The sequence below is a fragment of the Coturnix japonica genome, chromosome 10, assembly GCF_054131305.1.
Source record: "Coturnix japonica strain WE chromosome 10, WE-NBRP24, whole genome shotgun sequence".
Lineage (NCBI taxonomy): Eukaryota > Metazoa > Chordata > Aves > Galliformes > Phasianidae > Coturnix > Coturnix japonica.
The window spans coordinates 3,659,454-3,673,917 of record NC_140672.1 but is presented as its reverse complement, the minus strand read 5'-3'; the positions used below and the strand labels follow the sequence as shown (position 1 = coordinate 3,673,917).

General features: G+C 54.9%; 2 protein-coding genes across 2 annotated transcripts; both read right to left on the bottom strand.

The window, feature by feature from the left end:
• Positions 1-1,270: 1,270 nt before the first annotated feature.
• Positions 1,271-7,218, bottom strand: LOC116654332 (uncharacterized). The gene is made up of 2 exons (XM_085510507.1): positions 6,962-7,218; positions 1,271-2,559 (listed from the first exon to the last, which is right to left on the bottom strand). Exons 1-2 carry the CDS (start codon positions 7,216-7,218, stop codon positions 2,469-2,471), a joined length of 348 nt encoding a protein of 115 aa, XP_085366633.1. The 3' UTR covers positions 1,271-2,468.
• On the bottom strand, positions 6,919-9,749 carry ZNF703 (zinc finger protein 703). The gene is made up of 2 exons (XM_015883176.2): positions 9,371-9,749; positions 6,919-9,180 (listed from the first exon to the last, which is right to left on the bottom strand). Exons 1-2 carry the CDS (start codon positions 9,581-9,583, stop codon positions 7,795-7,797), a joined length of 1,599 nt encoding a protein of 532 aa, XP_015738662.2. The 5' UTR covers positions 9,584-9,749; the 3' UTR covers positions 6,919-7,794.
• Between the last annotated feature and the right edge of the window lie 4,715 nt (positions 9,750-14,464).

Sequence of the window (14,464 nt, the reverse complement as noted above, 5' to 3'; positions counted from 1 at the left end):
ACATGTGCTCGATGCACCTATTTACACACGCTGCAATCACGTCAGGAAAAGTTTTCTTTGACTCACTGCCTGCTTCTGGATGGTGGGCACGGGGGTCCTTGTTCCATATGACACCATCAGAGGGGCACGGGGAGACTGGGCTCTGCATCCCAGCCCAGAGGATCGTCCGCCCCATTCCATGTGCTGCAATTCAAGGCTGGCCCAGGGGGGGCTGTGCTGGGGGCAGAGCTCGCCCCACAGACGCCAGTGCTGTGGCTGGGTGCCAGAGTGCCAGGTCACCCTTCCAGAGCATAAAGGAGCCATGTGTCCAGCCCCCCCAGTGCTGGTTTCTAAAGGGAAATGATGAATGGTGCTTGGAAACCACAGCTCAGCCAGGGAGAGAAAGGAGATTTAGCGTGAACATGCGTGAGAATGGCACATGGATCGTCCCTGCAACTGCAGCAGCAGAGAGTGTTGTGGGGAGGAGAGGGTGATCCCTGCTGCAGGACCCCAAAAAGGGGCAGAGAGGCCCCTGTTTGGGTGTAGGCATTGCTAATGGGGCCCAAAGTGCTCATTCCACAAAGCCCCTGAGTTAGTAGGGAGGGTGTTTGCACCAAAACCCCAGCAGATACCCTGCCTGCAAATGCAATTGCTTAAGAAAAAGCCCAAAACAACAACAGTTTTTGGCACGGGGAACAGTTTCATCCTGCCCAGGGGGACCACTGGGAGGATACTGGGGTGGGTACTGGAGTAGCACTACGGACATTGTGGTGGCACTGAGGGACACTGGGTTGGAACTGGGGAACACTGAGAGGTGTGGATCCACAGCCCCATCCTGGGGATGGAAGCAGGATTGGCTCTGGATCGAGCAGAGCCACACACAGCCCTGTCCCAGCCAGCAGAGGTGCTCAGGAAGGGCTCCAGGACACTGATTTATTTGTGGGATTCCAGGAAGGACTGGGGAAGCCTCGGCGAGGTGCTGAAGCCCAGGTCAGGAGTCAGCAGAGTCTTAGTGATATATTTAGAGTGGGAGAAGGCGAGTGACAGGAGGAAAAAAATAATGCTCCATGGAGGAGGTGCAGATCCATTCCCTTGGCCAGGAGTCACTGGATGATCTGAGCCAGGGAACAGATAGTTGGATTTCCCTGGTTTCTCCCTTCAAATAAATCACAGCTCCAGAGCCCTTTAAACCCTGCAATATGATCTGTTCCAATAAGGAAGGGAATGAAAGGCTGCGTCTCTCTGGAAGCCTCCAGAGCCATAAATCTCCTATGTACAAACACATACCAGATTTCCAAGTGCATTTATTTTATTGTATTGTTTTAACAGAAAAATCAAACTGCAATAAACTCAGTCCCTCATTAGCTGTCTCTGTGTCCCAGCCAAATGCTGCTCACGAATCAAATCAGGACAAAGGAATGTGGCTGGAGGTCAGCAGTCCGGCTGGGTGCTGACCCCCTAAAAGCAGTGGGGGGATAAGGGGGAGACATGGGGGGACAGCTCCTGCCCTGCACACCCCTCCTCTGGATGGGTTCTATAGGGGCTTTATGGGGGTCCCCACTTTGGGCTGAGCGTGCTGTGCTTTGCAAGGCTGAGCGTGCATGCATGAACTTGCAAAGCATGCACGAAGCATGGGGCACACGCTTCTGGTAGGGGCAGCCCTGGGGACTGTTGGTCATTAATCATTTGCTGACAGTTCTGCAGGGTCCAGCTGCATGAGTGTGGTCCACCAGGGGTGCAGGGATCAGTGCTGGGTTCACCTGAGAGGGGATCCCCTACCCCATGGCATTGCAATGAACTCTGCCAGCACTTTGGGTCTGCATGAGCTTGTGGGAATGGGGGGCATCCCACACCCTTTGTGCCATGGCAACAAGAGCCATTTTGGGGTAAAAACCCATAAAAGAAGCAGGGCTGCAGGGCAGGGGACGGGGACATGGGAACAGAGGCAGCGCTTTGCTCTGATCCTGGAAAAAAAAAAGCAAAAAGGAGAAGGAAAGAGGAGGCTGTCCCCAGATTTATGGCCCAGAGCCCCCCCAGCGCCCGAGCCTCAACCCACAGAGAAATTCTTTACTTATTGAATCACATTTGTCATCTCTAAATACATATGCAGGCCCGTGTTTCTGAATCCATAAACATCTTTAACTAACTCCGCTCGGCTAGGCCTCTTTCAGCAGTCATTTATATTTAACTTTTTCCATATGCTGGCCCTGTCGTGTTGGTGTCATTTCCGGGAGAGCCGATGGGGTGTGTGTGTGTGTGTGTGTATGTATATGGGGGGGGGATGGTGGGGTTGGGGCTGCTGGAGCAGCGCGGCTGCTGGCACGGCGCGAGCAACCCGCCCTGCAGAGCCAGCACTCATTAATCATTGGAACTCCTCAACTGCCAGCTCCTTTCAAGATCTTTCAAGAAGTGTTTTCACCCAAAATAGAGTTGAAAACGCGCCGGGTCCTACTTTCAGAGTCTCATCCATCTGGCCATTATGGGGAGTGTCAGGCGGTTCTGACAGACAAGGCTGCTCTGTTCGAGGGGCCCCGGCTCCCGCAACCTGTCGTACCGCGGTGCTGACGGCTCCATTGGTACCTACAGAAGAGATAAAAGCACAGCAGGAAGGGGAGAGGGATGAGCACGGGATCCCCGGGTGGGATGTGGGATGTTGATGGCACCCATAGGACTGAGCTCCATGAAATCTGTGCCTCTGCCCCCCCTGACGAATCACTGCGCTGCACTGGGTGCAATGGAAGGGCAACAGTGTGCAATGTGAGCTGTGAACATGGGGGATCCTGAACCCCTTCATGCTGAGCATCCCTATATACTGAGCACCCCTGTAAATGGATCCCAGGCTCCGTCCCCCCCCCCCAGTTCTCTCCACACCCCCCAGTGAGAGCACTTCTCACTGCATGCAAACCCCAAATCGTTCCAGCAGCGTGAGTCAGAGCCCAGAAATAACACACTGAGTCCGAGTGCTATGGGAGCTTCCCCTGTAGCACGAAGGGCTGCGAGCTTTCCTCCTGCACAGGGTAAAGCAACGTGATGCTGGGGCTCCAAGGGACCCTGGGCTCTTCTTGTAGCTCTTCCTAGGGACAGTGCTGCTGAACACAGACCACGTTTGCTCCTTGCTCTCCAGGCACACAGCAGGGCTGCTCCGTTTGAAGGTTTGGGAGCCACAACACAGCAGCTCAATGCCTCGGAGCGAGCGCTTTGCTTCATGTCAGAGACATTTTCCACACAACATGACTTGTTCCACCTTGGAAGCCGGGCCTGGCTGCTGTCCTGCTGTCCCTCTGCACCCACAGACGTCACTGGGGTTGTGTTGAGCTGGAACAGAAACCCGTGGAGGTAACAATTGCTCCAGCAGAAACAATTCATCACTTCTACAGGAGTGCTGCCCAGCAGAGCTCCCAGGTGCTGGGTTGGCAGCCAGCTCTTCATCAACACAAGGATATGGGATGGCTGAGTGTCCCCACATTCGGTGGCAGAGTCCTGTCTCCATTCTCTGCTATGGGAAGGCAGGAATGGAGCACAGCAGCTCCGTCTCGCAGCGAGCAAACACAGCATGAAAGAACAGAGCAGCAAATCTCACACACTCCCATCTCCTTTCTTCTCTTCCCAAAGGAAAGGAGCACAGAGAAGGCTGAAACTCATCCAGAGAGCATCCCAACTTGTTTTCATCCCCCTTTCCTTCTTGCTGTGCTCCAGCATCTCCTGCAGCGTGGGGTCCAGGAGGGTTCCATGGAGTTGCTGGGTCTGCAAATAGAATACTGAGCCAATTGGGTTCCCTGGGTGCCCACGGTCACATCTGCCCATCCACACCAAGGTTGCATTCCGCCATCACATGGGGTGAAGTCATGGCACACGGCTTCCATAAACAGCGCATTGGAAAACATTATGGTCTGTGGAAATCTGTTTGTTATTGCGAATGGAGCTGAAGGAATACACTCTGTAAACGAAGCTGTCAGCCCAGCGTCTCTCCCCCAGCGTTCTCCAGCGAGCGTTTAGCTGAAACATTTGTGTATACAGAATTACGACTCTTCAGTTATTCATCATGATAATAAACAGAGAGATAACTATTAACCATGCATCACCGTAACGAAGAGCATCACCAGCACAGCCCGGAGCGGATGCAGGGCAATGGATGTAGGACTGCACGGCCGTGCTGGGTGCTGCAGGGAGGAGCAGCAGCTTCATGCTGTGCCCCCATCGCTGCGATGAGGAGCCTCTATCCTGCTAATAGGGAAGGTGCTGGTGTGCCCATTGCATGCAGATATTGACATGGAAAGCCACTCAAAGCCTTCAGCTCTCCATGCTGCGGACACCCACCACAAGCTCTGGACACCTTTGGGTTTTCCAAGCCTTCTCCTGCCCACACACCTCACCGTGCTGCTATCAGCCCTGCTGGGGACAAACCACAGCCGCCTTCCTGAGCCCTCCTCCCTGCTCTCCACCCCCAGCACCCCTGGAGCGGAGCCGCGGGCACCGAGTACAGAGCCTGTATTCTCCGGGGCGTCCACCGGGGGAAAGAAAAGCCGCTTTGTGCAGCTGAGAAGCTTCTCATCCACCCACCGCCGCTCCGCAGCCCGACCCGAGCTCTGAGCTGCAGCTCGCCGGGACTTTGTGCTGGATTCGTGTCCGAACCGACCCAGCTCACGTTCTGCTGGGTGCAAGGATGGCTCGTACCGCTGGGATACCGACAAGGAGCTCAGTATGGCTGAGTGCAGCGCATGTCCCACCCCGGCACAAGGTACAGAGCTGCCTTTGTTTGCTTGGGGCAGAGCCCGCACCCTGCAAAGAGGAACCCGCGTGCATCCCGCACTGCGCGGAGTGTCCGACTGCTTCCATACACTGCGGCCTCAGCAACCGCTGCAATAAATCAATAGGAAAATAGAGGCTGCCAGTTAGACTAAACAAGTGCATTTGCAAGGATTGCTAACCCTCATTAATCACTCTGACAGTCCTAAAAACACATTTCCCCTTTAATGACTGTATTTGGATAATCAGTGCTTTTTCCTTCCCCGGTCGGAGCCGGGCTAACTGACAGCTGGTGTTATTAGAGCCGGCCGCGGGGATCGGGGTCACCTGAGAGTCAACCGCTGGAGGTCTCCTGCAATTCAGGGCTGGCTAGAAAAGTTGTTGTTATGCAACGCCGAGCTCCGCTCGCTGCCAGCACAGCTTCCAACACACCCTTCCGTGGCCCAACACCCACCTGCATTGCCCCAGCCCGGCTCTGAAAGGCTCTTTTTGGTCCCTGTTCCCTCCAGGTGAAGTTGGAAACCTGGTGCCTTTTCTTTCCTCTAAATGATGCAACACATTCATGCTCGGCACGTGATGAAAATGGTAATTCAAAGGCCCATACAACTCTAAATTAAGCCATACATTACCCGACCCACTCAGCCATATATTTTTGCAGAAAGACAGGATTGAATCAAATCAAACCGAAACTGCGGAGTGCGGGTTGTTAGACAGAATGATTAATAAAGTGCATCCCAGCACTCTTGATTATCAAATGAATTCTGCAGTACCTGGGCAGGCGATAGGTGGGGAGTTATTTAATATATCAGCAACGCACTCATTTCCCTGCAGATAGAGCCCTGAGTGTCGATTGCTATCAGATGATACTTGGCAGTGTTTACACATGCCTGCCCCGGTGCTGCAGTCTTTAGGGAGGGGAAAAGCAGTTCCCCGAGGAGCCGTCAGCATTATGGGATGCACTGAAGCAGCATCGAATCTGATGGGGGGGGCAGAGAAGGCATGGGCTCAGATTTGGAGCTGGGAAGGGGGGTTTGGGGAGAAATGGGAAGCAGAGACCCTTCTGTAGAGTGGGGTTAAGCAGATCTGGCATGGAGAACCCTGACAGCCACCACACATCCCATGCACATCCCACACACTGTGGGCACAGCAGCCGTGGTGCACAGAGCACACACAGCGAGGACACCTCAAAGCAAAGGGGAGCAAGACACCCACAGGGCTGCACCAGATGTGGGATTTCAGAGCTGCAGTGATTTATGATTTATACCACAACTGCCCACTGCCCTGCAATGCCCACAGGGGTGGCAATCAGTGAGGATGTGGGGATGGCTGTCAGCGGGGCCTGGCAGCTCAAGCAGAGCAAGAAGCAAACCCTGTCCTGCAGCACACAGGCCTTCAATGCTACCAACACCAACCAGACCTGGGCTACATCTACCACAGACCCCAAAACTGGGGTCTGACAGCCATGGGGCAGCTGGACCCCCACCTGCCCTACATGCAGTGGGGGAGCCCCAGCCATCACCCAGCCCCTGGCTGCTCTCTGGAAGGCAAAATGAAAATCCTATTGGCCAAACAAGTCTCTGTTTTAAACGTATTATTTTCCAGCTCGAAAGACACAAAGGAATTTAAACGCGGGGCAAAAGGCAATATAGAGCAGGCAATTAACTGGGATTAATTGCATGACTCATCCAAAAAAATGCAACAGGAGCAAAGCACTCAACAGCAGGGGAAAAAAAGGAAAAGCCATGTGGGGCAATGGGAGCTGCGGGGCTCTGCGGGGAGCAGCTTTGGGTACAGGTGTTGGTTGGGGTGGGCTCAGCAGAGCAGCCCCCGGCCCCATAGAGGTGGGTGGGACTGACACGAAACCGGGGAGGGGCGCGGGGACGGTGGTGGGGAGGGGGGTCCCCAAGCCTTAATTCCTATGGGGTGCAGCTTCGGGGGGGGATCTGGCCGCGGGGGGATCCTCGCAACAACTCTCGAACCTTCTCTTTCGCCTCCACGCACGGACAAACCCAGGACCCCCCTCTCTCTTCCCCCTTCCGCAACACATCCACGCGCGATCCCGCACCGGACCCCGCACATCCCGCATCCCCGCACCGCTAGATGGAGCCCGCATCCCGCATCGCATCCCCGCACCGCCGGGCGAAAAGGGACAAAAGCCGCGGGGTCGCTGGGAATAGAGACCACACCAGAGGGTGAATATAACCAAGTATTCATTTATTAACAAAATAAGACTTACCAAGCCGTAGCTCTTAAGTCACCCGCAATGCTCGCAGCCCTCCCGGTCGGGCGGCCCCGCGCCCGCCGCCGCTCCGTCCGTGGGGCCGCTCCGTCCGTGGGGCCGCCGCCGCCGTCGGGGTGGGCGCCCGTAGCCCCGGGGGGAGAAGGAGGAGGAGGAGGGTGATGGGAATGGAGGGGGGGGGGGTTCATCCCCGCGGAGGGGCCGGGCTGGAGCCGCGGGGCGGGGGCTGCTCCATCCGCAGCCCCAAAACACATCGCAAAAAAAACCAAAACCCCAAAACAACCCCCCGCAAAAAAAAACACAATTAAAAATTAAAATAATAATAATAATAATAAAAATTACATCTGTTAAGTTCACAAAAGGGAGAGAAACTGAATCCCAACGAGGAATAAAGGGGGGGGTGGGGGGGAGGAGGAAGAAACGTGGTTGAATCTGGGTCTCTTTTTGTTCCTCCCCGTCTGTGTTGGGAGCCATGCAAGAAATTCTTAAGGAAGGGGGAGAAAAAAAACGAAGGAGGGGGAGAAAAAAGAAAATCAATGCAAAGAAATAGTGGGGGAAAAAAAAAACCCAACCAAAAACCCAACAAAAATCAACCAAAGCCCCAAAAACCTGTAAAGAAAAAGGTGGTTTTTTTGTTTTTTTTTTTTCTTATTTTTTTCTTTTTTTTTTGGACACAGACTTATTATTATTATTTTTTTTTTTTGCATACCATCGATTCATTGGTGTATTAATGCACTTATATTCCCAGCTTTAAGCTAACATACAGTAAATAAATACACAGTTCCAAGGAGGGAGATGTTGGGGGGGGGCTCAGCGAGGGGCTGCCGTGGTTACTGATATCCCAGTGCAGAAGCTGAAGTCAGTCTTTGGCCATAGAGAGCATAGGGGGAGTAGTAAGGTCCAGCAGCCGGCAAGGACGGCACGGGGAGAGCTCCGGCTGCAGGCAAATGGCTCTTGCCATAAGGGTGGTACCTGTTGAGTCCCAAAGTGTGTGGGCTCCTCAAGGACAGGGAGGCCGGTAACGTGCTGGGGCTGCCGGGGGCGGCGGGTGGGAGATGGAGGTGGCAGGAAGCGGCCGAACCCAACCCCGACGTGGGGTAACCGGCCAAGAGTTTCTCCGCTCCCGGCAGCGCCGTGTGGGTCCGTAGGTGGGTGAGCAGCTCCTCCGAGGTGGCAAACCTCTTATCGCAGGGTCCGCTTGCAGATACCCAGTTGCATATGTGGGGCAGGGGATCGTTCTGCAGCATGAAGCCGTAGGTGTAGAGGGGGTGGCCGGGCAGGCTGGGGGTGCCGCCGGATGAGAGCGTGGTGTGCACGGAGTGCAGGGGGTGAGCTGGGTACACCAGGGGGTATCCGCTCTTCAGGCTGCCGGCATCGTGCACGCAGCTGGAGCAATTGCCGGAGCCCAGGTGAGAGGCGCTGTGATAGCTCAGGCAATACGGGTCCCGGCATAATCCCTGCATGAAGGAGGGCGGCGAGGCCCCGGTCAACGGGCTGGAGCTGGGCGGCTTCCCCGGCAGCCCCAGCGCCCCGGGCAGTTGGCTGCCCACCAGCCCCGCTTTGCTGGGGTCCAAGCCGGGCACGAACTGCGAGGGATACCCGGCGTAGGCGCCCACGATGGAGCCGTGGTAACCGATGCTGGAAGGCGGCAGAGGGAAGACGGAGTGGCCCGGCTTGTAGGGAGACACTGGGGCCACATGGCCGGCGGCGGGCGGCAGCGCGGGGGGCTCCGATTTGCGGCCCGATGCGGGGGATTCGCCGTGAGCCCCGGGCTCCGCCGCCGCCCCGCGCCCCAAAGCCCCGCTCGCCCCGTCGGGGCCGGGTTTGCCCGCTTCGGGCTCCTTCTTGTCGTCGGCGCCCTTGGGCTCGGCGTGTTGCGGGGACGCGCCGCGGGAGCCGCCCGGGGATGCGGCGCTGTGCGGGGGGAACGGCGGGCAGGCGGCGCTGGGTACGCGGAAACCGGCCTTGTCCGGGCCCTCCTTGCGCTGCTCCCCGCCCTTGGAGTAGGGTTTGAAGCTGGACTTGTCCTCGGGCGGAGAGTCCCCGCTGCCGCCCGGTGGTTTGAGCGCGGCGGGGCGGGCGGAGGGCTCCTTGTCGGCGGCGGGCAGCCCGGCGGAGGCGACGGCGTTCAGCTTGGAGGAGGGCGGAGGGTCGGGTTTGCCGATCTGCGAGCAGGTCTGGGCCAGCAGCGCCAGAGGGCTCTTCTTGGCGTCCAGCTGCGGGCGGAGCGGAACGCGGCGCCGGTCAGGGGGGGACCCGACGGCACCCCCCGGCCCGGCCCTCCCCCCCACCATCCCAACCCCATCCCACGTCCCACCCCGGGGCTGACGGGCGGCGAGCCAGAGCGTGGGGACGGGAAGGGAAAAAGGAACGGGGAGGGAAAGGGGAGCGGGGGGGAGCACTGACCTCGATGGGGCTGACGGGCGTGGAGGAGAGCGGCTGGAGGTACTCGGGGTGCAGGAGGTGGCCGCTGTGGGCGCTGAGCATCTTCAGGACGCGGATGGGCAGCCGGCTGGCCTGGCGCAGCGGGTCGGCGGGGGGCGGCCGGGGCGACGGGGCGCCCGCGGCTCCTCGGCTCGGCGGGGTCCTCGGCCGGGGTCCGCCGGGGGCACCGCTCATTTGGGGCGGGCGGCGGCGGCGGGCGGCGCGCCGGGCTCCGCGGGGCCGGGCCGGGCCGGGCGGGCGGCGGAGCGGCGGCGGCTGCGGCCCCGGCGAGACAAAACCCTTCCCCTTCCCGACCGACACGTCAAATAGCCCCGATGGCGGCCGCGCTCCGAGGGGGCCGGCGCCGCGCACCAATCCGAGCCCGGCCGGGCCCCCGGGGCGGGGAGAGCGCCGGTGGGGGGGGAGCGAAGCGCCGCTGCCGCGCCGCCGCGTGGGGGAGAGCGGCCGCCGGCGCAGCGCAACGCAGCGCAGGGGAGCACGGATCGGCTCAGCATCGCACGGATTAGTGTGGCACAGCATGGCCTGGCAAGGCATGGCAGAGCTCGGCTGGCAGGGCATGGCTGGCACAGCTCGGTGTGGCTCGGCTTGGCTCGCAGGGCTTAGCACGGCGCTGCTGGCACAGCTCAGAATGGCATGGCATGGGCACTATGGCATGGCGTGGTATAACTTGGCTGTCACAGCCCAGCACAGCTTGCCATGGCACCCTGTCCCCGCAGGATGACCCTTCTGGCACCCCGACTGGGTGCACACCCAGCACACGGTGTGAAGCTGCTGCCAGGTCAGCAGTGTTGCCCAAACCTGACTTGCCAACACGGTTTGCATGTGTACATATTTATTTTGCACGTAATGTAATCACCGGCGTTAAAATTCCTTTTATCAGCAGCAGCACTTGGCTTTGGCAAAGTGTTTTCTGCTGTTGCAGGAATGGGCACGTGGGCACTGAATGTTGTGTGCCATCACCTGCTCTTGGGGAGCACCTGTGGTGGGGAACCAACCCCACAGAATGTGCCATTTCCTTACACTGCAGCCCACAACACTCATTGCTTTCAGTGGATTTCCATTCTGCTTGGTTTATACTCCCAGTATCACTTCAGTCTCCCATGGACTACATCTGGAAGAGAGGAGTTGGGGGGTGACCCAGTTCACATTGCATGGAGGTGATGCTGGAGCACAGAACCACCTCTGGTTTCAGGGTCCGCACTGCAGGAAGAAAGACAGAGAGATGCAATGAGACACATCACCCACTGGCTGATGCTTTATGTTCCAACAGTGCTGCCATTACTGAACCCAAAGGGCCATCCCTCACAGAGCTGTGTGCTCCAGGCTCTGGGAAGAGGCTCTGCTGGGTCTACCAGCACCAGCATGGCCATGGCACGGCCCAACGCTGCTTCTCCTCTGCTATCAGTCACACTGCCTGCTGGGCTGTCAATGTCCCCTCTTCTTGGGCTTTTCTTCTTTTCCCTTCGAAGCTGACCTCAAGACTTGATTCAATCCAGTCAGTGCTGATGCAGGAGGAGAGGTTGCTGTTCAAACGAGCCATTCAAGTCTGAAAGAAAGAGGGAAAAAAGTCTGTCCTCAAACTAATTCAAGTTGTGTGCCAACAACAACAGCACAGCATTAACAAAAGAAAGTAATGCTCCTATAACAGGAAGAGCACAAAACATAGACCATGGTCAACATGTTGTATAGCCCTTGGTGCTTTTATACTCTTATTTTTGTTGGGTTTTGTTCCGATATCAGTAAGAGCACAAAACATTGTCCACGGTCAATGCATTGCATAGCCTTCAGTGCTCTTATTCCCCATGTTTGGTCCTTTGGTACTCCTGTACCAGTAAGAGCATAAAGCATAGACCATGGCCAATGTGTTGCATAGCCCTTGGTGCTCTTATTCTCTGTTTTTGGTCTCTAGGTTTTCTGTTGTACCAATAAGAGCATAAAATGTACTCCATGGTCAACACATTCATAGCCCTTGGTGCTTTCATTCTTTATTTTTGGTCTTTTGGGTTTTTTCTTGTGCAACAGGAGCAAAAATGTAGTCCACCACCAATGTGTTGTGTAGCCCTTGGTGCTTTTCTCTATTTGTGGTCTATTGGTTTTCTTCTGTACCAGTCAGAGCAGCAAGCATAGACCATGGCCAACATGTTACATAGCCCTTGATGCTCTTCTTCTTCATCTTTGGTCTTTGGGTTTTCTCCTGTACCATTAAGAGCACAAAATGTAGACCATGGTTGGTGTGTTGCATCAATGCTCTTATTCCCTATGTTTGGTCCTTTGATACTCCTGTACCAGTAAGAGCACAAAGCATAGACCATGGCCAATGTGTTGCGTAGCCCTTGATGCTCTTATTCTTTATTTTGATCTTTTTTCAGCTCTACCAGTAGGAGCACCAAGCACAGATAATGGCTAGTTCAATTACATAGCCCTTGGTGCTCTTAATATCTAGTTTTGGTCTTTCACTTTTCTCCTGTACCAGCAAGAGCACAGAATATATTCCACAACCAACACAACTGCGTGGCCTTTGGTGCTTTTATTCCCTATTTTCAGTCTTTTGGGTTTGCCAGGTCCCTTTGTGGCCCCAGGGAAGCAATGCCAACAGCCACACTCTACCCATGGCCCTATGGCTGCTACCCGGCTCCGTGCTGTGCCGATCGCTGCAGAACAAATGCATAAAAATGATCTTATTTATTACAGGAGACATGTTTTAAAACAACTGACAAAACTGCAAGATGTAAAACGACAAGCGAGCGCTTTTTCTTTTTTTAAACCCCATATAGACTTCTGGCAATGATAAAAATAGTGTTTTCCTTTTTAAAGTTGGAATTAATCTTTCTTTCGAAAGCAATCACGGAGCGGGAGAGGCAGGAAGACTCTCAGATATTAACTGGTGCTTGCTGGGTGATGGTTACTGATGGGAGGGCTGGTGGCCGCTTTCCTCTGCAGAGCGATTCACATTAAAGCACGGCGCGAACATTAAAGGGAAAAGGTGAGATTTCTTTTCCCCCTCCCCTGCTCCCTTGATGTGTGACTAACAGCTGTTTTTCCCTGTGACAAATCAGTGGGGTCTTCCTGTTGTTGATGTAATGAAGCTGTTTCCTGGTGTGAAATTCTGCAGGATGAATGGCGCGAAGGGGAGGAGAGCGTCACCCACTTATCAAAGCTCTGCTGTGCTCGGGGATGGGCAGCAGATCAAAACACACAGCGTGGCTGACACTGGGGCACCGTGACATCACTTCAGACTTCTTTCCCTTCTTGTCTTCCCAGTGCAGAGCCATGCAGAGCTGCTGTGTCAGCCTGGCTTGACCTGGCCTCTCTTTGCACTGCAGAGGTTGAGCGGTGCCATCTCGTGCCTCAGTTTCCCCATCTATGAAATGAGAAACAAGCAGAGCTCCCATAGCATTCAGCATCACAGCCCATAGGGGGTGATGGACCCCTCCCCATGGGGCCTTCTCTGTGGGTGCGTCCAGCCCTCAGCATCACCCACACCTCTGCTTTTAGTTCTTTGCCAGTGTCAGTTAATTAAACTATGCAAATTAAAACAACTTAATTTATATAATATCAGTGCCGGAGCCTCAAACCATTTGGTGTAGCTCATCTGGCACGTACGTTACATAAAATGTTTGGAGCGGCTCTAATAAAAATGAAAAAGGCTGTAAATCAAGTTTAATTTATTCATTTTCTGTACGGTATTAAAGCATGCCAAAATCAGATTATTTATGAGCCCTTCATAACAATAGGCATTTTTATTGGTTGCAAATGACAAAAGGGTTTCTCAGAGGGATTTTTTTCTTCCTTTACATTTTTTTTTTTGAATGCCTTTTCAGAAACATTTATTTTTTTGGACGTTGTGATCTCAAAGAAAAAATATTTAATCATTGATACAGTAAAAATAATTTATATTTAGATGCTGAAAAACGTGCTGGGCTTTCAAACATAAATACACACAGCTAATCCAGCCCAAAGGCTCCTCACACTGTGGGCCACAGCAAAGAGCTGTGATTGAGACCCTCTTTCTTATATTCCCCCTTTTCTGATTGGGGATCTCCTGTGAGTCCTAAACAACATGTTGGAGGGATGCAGGGCTGGGTTGTTGTCCTGTTAAAGATGAGCTCTGTGCTCCTTTCCTCACCCATCAAATTCTTAATGCTGTGACTGCATCCCATGAGCTCCCCTACCCGCTCAGGTGGAGCAGCTGTGATGGTGAATGATGGAAGCACAACTTGGCCTCTGCCTCTCCATCACTTTAGCTGGCTTTCATCCTCTATCTGGTACAGGAGGAGCAAGAGCTTAGGATGGGTGAGGGCTCCCTGCAAAGTCCTAAGGGCAATGCATGCACCCTTCATGCACCCCATCCTATTGCCATCCCCATCCCATCATCATTGCCATCTCATCACCATCCCCGTTTCCATCCCCAATTCCATCCTCATTCCCATCCCCACTCTCCCCATTCCCACTTCCATTCCTATTCCATACCCCCTACAAGGGAAGGGCTTTCTCTCTGCCTGGCCTGGCTGATCCTAAGGAAAAAAAAAAAAAAGGAAGAGAAAAAGAGGGAACCCCTCCCCGGGAGAATTAGCATCCAGGCTCTGTCAGTCACAGGGAGCTTTTGGTAAAAGGGGCCCCTTGTCAACCTCTGCCTTTGATGTGACTGGGACGGAGGTGCTCAATTAAAAGCCTATCAGTCTGTAAGTAAATCAACGCCTATCAGGCTTGTCACATCAAACAAACGATTATTGCACGAACCCACCCACCCCATTAATCTGGCTGTTCCTTCTTGACAGCTCAGGGTCAGGGCACTGTAAATCCTGCACTGGATTGCAGCCACCTGGAGCAGGATTAAAGCAGCCCTGCAGCACGTGCTGCTGTGCCCAATTACTGCCCGGCTCCGGGGGTTGTGGGGTGCAGGGTGGGGATCCAAGCTGTGCTGTGATGTGCAGGGTGGAGTGGTGCTGCATTGGCACCAGAGATGCTCTGAGTGTTAGACCAGCAGTGCCAGCACCCATTTGGCTGCTGGGAGCAACCCCAGTGTGTCTCCTGGTGGCTCTGGGAAGGTGTTGT

Coding starts and splice junctions, on each gene's coding strand:
- LOC116654332 (XM_085510507.1), bottom strand. CDS start 7,218: ATGTGTTTTGGGGCTGCGGATGGAGCAGCCCCCGCCCCGCGGCTCCAG. Junction 2,560..6,961: donor GACTTAAGAGCTACGGCTTG/GTAAGTCTTATT, acceptor TCTCTTCTGTAG/GTACCAATGGAGCCGTCAGC.
- ZNF703 (XM_015883176.2), bottom strand. CDS start 9,583: ATGAGCGGTGCCCCCGGCGGACCCCGGCCGAGGACCCCGCCGAGCCGA. Junction 9,181..9,370: donor CGCCCGTCAGCCCCATCGAG/GTCAGTGCTCCC, acceptor CTCCGCCCGCAG/CTGGACGCCAAGAAGAGCCC.